Consider the following 8,214-nt stretch of genomic DNA (forward strand, 5'->3'; position numbering starts at 1 on the left):
TGTCCTGGAACTAGCTCTTGTAGACCAGGCTGGTCTCGAACTCACAGAGATCCGCCTGCCTCTGCCTCCCAAGTGCTAGGATTAAAGGCGTGCACCACCACTGCCCGGCTCTTGTTAGGTTTTATAACTTATATTATTAGGGTGGGGCAGCTCAGAAAACCCATTGTTTAGCCAGTGAACTCTGTGAGGCAGAGGAGACTCTGACAGACTCCTTTAGAGCCTTCAGCCATTTGTTAATGACTTCTGAGAAATGCTTTAAGTTTCTGTTTCCTGGCAAAAGCAAGCTCAGGTGGAACCCAGACCATCACCCTAAAATCTTGCCCTCCACACTGCCATTTTGGGGCCTGCTTTGGGGACCTAACATGCTTGTGTCTATGCACATGAGTGCAGGCAGATGCACACGAGCCTCTGGGGCGCTCTGCTCTTCCCCTTGGAATAGTGCACGGTCACATTCATTTTCACGTACTGCTCTACTTTTTTGTTGTCGTTGTCTTGCTTTTGTTTTGTTATTTTGTTTTGAGACAGGGTTTCTCTGTGCAAATTTGGAGCCTGTCTGGGAACTGGCTCTATAGACCGGGCTGGCCTCAAATTCCCAGAGATCCACCTGCTTTAATCCCAAGTGCTGGGATTAAAGGCGTGTACCACCGCCCGGCCATACTGCTTCACTTTATGCAAAGCGTAACTTCTGAATCGGGAAACATTAAAGGTTAATATTGTATAAGAACACAGATTTGGGGGAAAAGAGCAAATATCTTTGAGATACCCTATTTGCTCATGGTGGACTCAAGTTCTGATCTTATTCAGCTTTGCAGACACACGAGAGCATAGATTTCTGCCACCATGCCTGGCTCAAATAGATGACGTCGTCACTTTTCCCTTCTTAGCGCTAGCGACCGAATCAGAGCCTTTGCAGACTGGACAATGTTCTGTCCCTGAGCAAAATTACATCCTCCCTTCTTTTAAAACTTTCGTGGGAACCAGGATCCCGCCAGGCTGCTCTGCAAATCGCTCTGCAGTCCAGGGCAGGTTTCAAACTTTTGATCCTTTTGCCTGACCGTGTCTGGCTCAGCAAATTTTAGAGATGCTCAGTAAATCTCAAAACCAAATTATACCAACTCAATCCCCTCCCAATGCAATATATTGGTACATGTGGTGGCACACTTAGGAGGTGAAGGCAGGACGGTCAGGAATTCAGGATAGTTCTTGGCAATACAACGAATTTTTTCTCAATGGGCTTCATCGAAAGATGCCGCTTCAAAGAATCCAAAACATCACACACGAAAAAAATAAGTAACAACGTGAAGTGCCGCAAACATGAAATGAAAGATTGAGTTAAGGTTTCTACTGTTTCCCTCTGTGTAAAATGGGCATGCTGCCTAAAAGGCCTTCTTTAAATGGCTTCAAGATTAACTCATCTGGAGGCAATTTTTATTTTATTTTTGAGTCAGGGTTGATGTGGGATGAGCCCTGACTGACCTAAAACTACCTATGTAGACCATGATGGACTTGAACTTAGAGATCTGCCTGCTTCTGCTTCTGCTTCTCACGCCCAACTTGATTGAAGTGAACAAAGTGAACTGTGCCGGGTGTGGTGCTGGCACCTGCCTTAAATCCCGTCACACAGAAGGCAGAGAAGGCACAGTTCTAGGATGCTAACAACAGATCCGGCAGTGGTGGTGGCACGCCTTTAATCCCAGCACTCAGGGGGCAGAAGAAAGGGGATCTTTGTGAGTTCGAGGCCAGCGTGGTCTACAGAACGAGTTCCAGGACTGGCTCCATAGCTACTGAGAAACCCTGTCTCGAAAAATCAAAAAGACAAACAAACAACAACAACAACAACAACAAAAAAAAACCCAAATCATGAGGAAGACGTTTAATTGCAAAAGAACACAGCCATTGCGCAAGCACAAATCGGGCTGGCTAGACCTGGGGGCGTGCCTAGAGGGACGAGGGGCGTGGCTTTAGGCACTTTCAATCAGGCATTGGTGTGGCCTGCTCCTAGGCTTTGGCCACGCCTCCGCGCCAGGACCCGGGTCCTTCCGTGCGCGTTGATATGATTGGCCGACCGAAAGCGGGCCTCTTTTCCTGCCTTAGCAGCTCGGCGCGGCCGTCATCATGGTGAGTCTTCTAGGGTCGTCGGCTCCATCCGTGGCGTATCCGCGCCATCCCTGTCCTCGCGGGCCTGCCACTGCAGCCGCAGCCGGCCGGGGCCCACCCGCTCCGCTCAAGCCATGTCGTACGGAGCCCGGTCGCCCGGGCCGCCGAGCCGGGGTCGTTTGACCGCTCTCCGGAACACGCCGGGCTGCCGGGTCTCGGGGCCGCCGAATTCGGCCCGGGCTGGCGGGCCGAGGTGAAGAAGGCGCCTCCCCTTCTTCTGCTGGCGTTGCAGTTGCAGTAACGTGGGGTGCTCTTTAGGGAGTGAGTGGTATCTGATGCCCACGGGCCAGGGATTTTTAAGAAGTCTACACAACTTAAGAGTTAAGAAAAACCAAGAGTGCTGAGCTTGAACTTTAGTTGAGAAGCTAAAACGATGGCTACAATTTAAAAGTTAACTGTCGATGCGCTGTGGTGGCCCACGCCTTTAATCCCAGCACTTGAGAGTGAGTTTGAGGCCAGCCTGGTCTACGAAGCGAGTTCCACAACAGCTAGGACTGTTAAGAGAGAAACCCTGTCTTGAAAAATCAAGAGAAAGGAAAGGAAACTCATCATAGAAAATAAAAGGTTTGTGGTGATTTTACGGGGTGGTTGAGGTTGCCACTCTGTCTTGGACACGGTAGTAGTTGTTGAAGTTGCATGGTAAAGACAAGAAAGGGTTAGCATACTCTTACTAACTTGTGTGTTGTCTACAGAATGACACAGTAACGATCCGGACCAGGAAGTTCATGACCAACCGTCTGCTTCAAAGAAAACAGATGGTAAGGGTGGGCATGTCTAAGTTTGGCGTGTGGAGTCTTAGTTTTGAAGATGTAGTTAATTGTAACATACTAAACTTAGTCCTCTCTTTTTAGGTTATTGATGTCCTTCACCCTGGGAAGGCAACAGTACCAAAGACAGAGATTCGGGAGAAGTTAGCCAAAATGTACAAAACCACACCAGATGTCATCTTTGTATTTGGATTCAGAACTCATTTTGGTGGTGGGAAAACAACTGGCTTTGGCATGATCTATGATTCTCTCGATTATGCAAAGAAGAATGAACCCAAACACAGACTTGCAAGAGTAGGTATCTTGTTTATTTTCCAATATCACTGTGTTGTGAATAGATAGAGTGAGCAATCGCAAAGAGTTTGGGAGCAGCAGTCATGTGCTAGGAGTCCTAAAAGGGCTGATCGAGGGTTCTTTGCTTAAATACAGAGGTTCCTGGTCATCTGTGGGATTAAGTCTAACTAAACCTTTTGACTTTAAAAGACCTCTCAGTATGGTATTAGGGATACTTTTCCAAGCTTTCCTCCTACCCCTTAGCCCATCTCCATGTAGTTGACCTGTCCTGAACTGGAACTCAATATCAGTTGTCCCCCAGCCTCCTAAATGGTGGGGTTGCAGGTGTGCGCTGCCACATCTGGCTAGGAAGAAGTTGGTGGTTATTTAATGGGCAAGTTACAGTATATTACAACGCACCGGCCGTGGCTTTAAAATTTTAGGGTCCAATTCCATCTAGTCCAAAACTGGCACCAAGCTTGATACTTCATTGATGATGAGAACCTTTATTTTTTTTATTTTATTTATTTATTATGTATACAATATTCTGTCTGTGTATGCCTGCATGCCAGAAGAGTTGTGAGGCACCGTGTGGTTGCCGGGAATTGAACTCAGGACCTTTGGAAGAGCAGGCAATGCTCTTAACCACTGAGCCATCTCTCCAGCCTGAGAACCTTTATTTTTTAAGTTTGCTTTCACTGTGTTGCCCAGGTTGGCCTAGAACCTGTGATCCTCTGCCACCAGGGTGGTAAGATTACAGGCAGGGGTCACCAGACCTGACTTGTTTACTTGTTGGGGTGGGGCCTCTAGCATAAAATGGACACAAATTTGCAGCGATCACTTTACCCCACCTTAAATGCTAGGATTGTAAGTGAGCTGCCATGCTCAGGGAGTTGTTCTTCTTGAATCTAGTTACTGCTTGCTATGATGAATCCTCTAGTAGAACAGTTTTGTAGGGAGATTTACTAAATACCATTTTTTTGTTCAGATGGTGCTGCCATGGCTGACTTCAAGTCACAGATCAGCTGCCTCTGATTGCTGGGATTGGAGGTGTGAGCCACTACACATGACTAGATAGCCTTTTTAAATTGATACTCTGGGGCTGGAGAGATGGCTCAGGTTAAGAGCACTGACTGCTTTTCCAGAGGACCTGAGTTCAATTCCCAGCAACCACATGGTGGCTCACAGCCATCTGTAATGATATCTGGTGCCATCTTCTGGTGTGCAAGCATACATGGAAGGAATGTTGTATACGTAATAAATAAAGTGGTACTCTGGGAATCCATTGCTGAAGTGCTTGGGAGCCTTGTGAAGAACTTGCCAGGAATAACCAAGAGCAAATTAACGGGTTAGGATCTCCATGGTTGAAAGGGTATAGAGACCTCTTAGTGTAAGTGATACCTGTCACTTCACTAGAGAAGTAGGAATTGAAAGGGAAGTGTCAATGGCAGCTTAAAAGGGTATATTAGGTCCGGTGGTGGTGGTGATACAGGTAGGCGCTTGTAATTCCAGCAGAGGCAGGCGGGTGCGAATTCAAGGACAGCCAGGGCTAAACAAAAACCCTGCCTCAAAAAAGTATGTTTATTTGTAAAACTGTTTCAGAGTTTTCTCAGCGTCTCCATTGGTGATGGATGAGTTAACCAGATACATATACTCTTCTTTCTGGTAGCATGGCCTTTATGAGAAGAAAAAGACTTCCCGAAAACAGCGAAAGGAACGCAAGAATAGAATGAAGAAGGTTAGGGGGACTGCGAAGGCCAATGTTGGTGCTGGCAAAAAGGTATGACGCAAGGGAGGTTCAGAAATGTCTGTGATTGTCAAGCTTAATATTGTCTATGAAGAGGCGTTTCTTTTCTAAATAATCTTTCTTGGTGTTTTTTCGTTCCCTCTTCTGGATTGCAGAAGGTAACGTTTTGAGCAGCTATGTAGCATAGTAGTATCCTAGAATAGATTGGCCCACATCTTCTGCTCATAGACTAGCACAATCCAACATAGGGCCACATTGACTCAGCTATCCTAGGGGGTGCTTTCAAGCCCTGTTTCAGAAATTTCTCTTGCTGATTGACCTAGACACTTCAAGGAAGAACAGATCATGTTCTTAGGATTTTGTTTTGCTTTTTTTAGCACATAGGTTTTTGAAGCAGCTGGATCAATGTGGCCCATGCTTTCCAAATGTCAAACTGCTTTCCTATCCAGTTAGCTGAGATCACAGTGCTTTGAGTAGAGTTTATGCCAGCTTTGCTAGCTAGCTGTTAGTAGCAGGGTGGAATTCAGGTGTTGGGTTGCTGAATAATCAAGTGTTCTGTGAATTTTTTCCTCCTCCTCTACTGTCTTGGATTTCTTGTTCAACAGAAATGAATTATCTAGCAGGTACTGAGATTGAGCACGGTGTGGGGATGTGTCACCGTCACTGAGCTGGCTTTGATGCTTTGCATGTTGGCTTTTGGACAACAGTTTTTCATAGTGTGACCTATTAAAATACCAATGACCCGTTTAAAGTAGTATCTTATTACTGGAAGGACTTAACTCAAAGATGCATGTTACATGGGTGGGTAGTGACTCACTGAAGGGGGAGGTAGCTTCCCTGGTCCTCAGAACTTGGAGTTTGAGACTGCTTTTTAGGAAATGGCTTCAGTGACCCTTCTCCAGGGTGCTGCAAGAGCACCTGCTCCCATCAGTGTCTTAGCATATCTGTCCTTATTAGTCTGCTGTTCGTAATAGAAACTTAGGGGTAGCATACTGAAGCTTTGGATATTTTTACCACATGCATTTTAATCAGAGTGGTTCCTTGCTCTACTATATTTGTAGCGTGCAGTGGAATTACATTAGTAGCGTGCAGTGGAATTACATTAGTAGCGTTTTAGAAATGTGCCCACCGCCCCTCATGCCTGTCTTTCAAGCTGCCTGCCTGGGACTGTAATCAAATGACTTCTTCTATCAGCACTGTAGAATTGCATAGGTGTTGCAGATTATACCTGCTGATTGATAGTTTTGATGATGCAATCAGATTTGTCCCTTGCCAGACCTGAAGGCCATTTAACACAGATTCAGCCTCAGTCCCTTTGGGTGTTCTGGGGAGCTGACACTGGAGCTGGCCAAGACACATCCTGTACTAGCACCACCTTGAAAAGCCAACTCAAAAATTAAAATAGTAATGGCCTCTAGACTGTGTTTTGCTTATAGTGGAACTGGTGTTCCTTTAACATGCAGTGGAGCTTAAATCAAGGCACCGGTCACATTTGTATTTTTATTTACATTTTTTGTTACTAATCTGTATACCTTATGGTGCCCAAGATTGGTATACTTTAAAGGATTAAAATGGAACAGGTTTCAAAAGACTGACCTAATCATTTAGAGCCTTCCCCTTCCCATTGGAATCTAGAAGGGTCCCAAGTCTGGGCCCTCTGCTTGACACCAGAGCCAAGGGGCCTAGCCTTAGGGGTGTCTCTTTCACCTAAATGTTAGTAATTGACAGTGTAGGTTTGTTACCACTTATTAGCGGTAATGCAGTTGCGTGCCACCTTGCTAACATTGGAGTTGTAGTAATCAGGCAAGGTGCTGTCAGAATTGGGTGGTGTGTAAGGAATGTCCGTGTACAATCACAGAACGGTCACTTGAGGTACCTGGTTGCATGTACTTTCAGTGCAGATGTGTTGGTGTTTGAAAGGGGACTACTAATGAACTGTCTGTTTTCCTCCTTCCCTTCCCCCTTCCTGCACTGATGCAGTGAGTGGAGATGGATACAGGTATAATTCAAGCTCTTACGTAGATCATTAGATTCCTTATTACTGACATAGTTTGAGCAAGCGTGTGAACATTTATACATACATTTATAAGTGTACAGTTTGTAACAGTACTAACAGTGACTGTCTAATTCAGATAGTGACTTGTTTTTGTTTCATTTCTAACGTGAATATTTACTTTCTGTATGTTTGCATCATTTTCTTAGTTTCTGTTTTAGATTGTTAATTCTTGTTTTGCATGAGTTTCTTTTTTTAAAGAGTTTGTCTTTGAACTTTAAAGATACTTTAAAGATTGTTGCTGACTGGTTTTTTTTTCGTTCACAGCCAAAGGAGTAGATCTGCGGTGACTTGATCTGCTGTGGTTTGCGGACAATTTCCCAGAGGACAAATAAACTAAAAGCTTATGTGTCTGGAGTCTGCCTTTTATTGGGTATTAGAAACATCAGGTGGCTGGGCTAGAGAGATGGCTCAGTTTAAGAGCATTGACTGCCAAAGATCCTGAGTTCAATTCCCAGCAACCACATGGTGGCTCACAGCCATCTATAATGCGATCTGGTGCCCTCTACTGGTGTGCAGGCAGAACACTGCATACATAATAAATTTTTTTGAAAGAAAGTAGTATCAGGTGGCTGTTTAAGTGTTTGAGTTTACTGCTCTTAGGTAAGAGCCTGCTGCAGGGAGCTCATACAAGTCTTAGAGGACAGTGGTCGGTGTAAATAACTGCACGGGCAAAGCATAGGACCAGTGTGTGAGCCCCGTTAGCATTCACCTTGGCTGAAGCCTAGACACCAGCTTAGTTTTTATGTGTGCGCCCCCCCCGGTTTCTCTGTAGCTTTGGAGCCTGGAACTAGCTCCTGTAGACCAGGCTGGCCTCAACTCAAATTTGCCTGCACCACCACCATCGGTTTGCCTCTGCTTTCCTGCAGGCTTGGGTTAAAAGGTCTGCGCTCCCACTTTCATGCCTCACCCCTGGCCTTACAGCTTAATCTGCTGGTATGGCTCATTTCTGTGATTCATTGAATCTTACCATATGGAAGTCTGTTAAAACAAGCTTAGATCTTTCTATCTGGCCCTAGTGGAAGTCGAATTTAATTATTTACCTGGCTAGTGGCATTGAACCCAGCGAGTGTTGGTGGCTTTACCCTGTGGCTAGTCAAGCAGCAGACACCACTTTTGCCTGAAACTAGGAGGTTCAAACTCAAGGGCACAAACTGGTTTGGGCAGTTTTGGTTGGAGTCTGCCTAAAAGGCATTACAGCTTACGGGTGGAACGTT

At 45.5% G+C, this 8,214-nt stretch overlaps 1 protein-coding gene across 5 annotated transcripts; it reads left to right on the forward strand.

Annotated features, from left to right (window-relative positions):
• Positions 1–2,014: 2,014 nt before the first annotated feature.
• Rps24 (ribosomal protein S24) lies at positions 2,015–7,354 on the forward strand. 5 transcript variants are annotated; one of them, XM_005348700.3, is made up of 8 exons: positions 2,015–2,118; positions 2,850–2,915; positions 3,009–3,218; positions 4,867–4,977; positions 5,100–5,102; positions 5,550–5,567; positions 6,925–6,943; positions 7,265–7,354. In XM_005348700.3, the coding sequence occupies exons 1-6, from the start codon at positions 2,116–2,118 to the stop codon at positions 5,553–5,555; spliced, it is 399 nt and encodes a 132-aa protein (XP_005348757.1). In that variant the 5' UTR covers positions 2,015–2,115; the 3' UTR covers positions 5,556–5,567; positions 6,925–6,943; positions 7,265–7,354. The 5 variants fall into 5 exon arrangements, with proteins under 5 accessions (XP_005348757.1, XP_005348758.1, XP_026635741.1 ...); XM_005348701.3 differs by lacking the exon at positions 5,550–5,567 and having other exon boundaries at positions 2,016–2,118; XM_026779940.1 differs by lacking the exon at positions 5,100–5,102 and having other exon boundaries at positions 2,016–2,118.
• The last annotated feature ends 860 nt before the right edge of the window (positions 7,355–8,214 follow it).

Source organism: Microtus ochrogaster, chromosome 6 (genome assembly GCF_000317375.1).
Source record: "Microtus ochrogaster isolate Prairie Vole_2 chromosome 6, MicOch1.0, whole genome shotgun sequence".
Taxonomy (NCBI): domain Eukaryota; kingdom Metazoa; phylum Chordata; class Mammalia; order Rodentia; family Cricetidae; genus Microtus; species Microtus ochrogaster.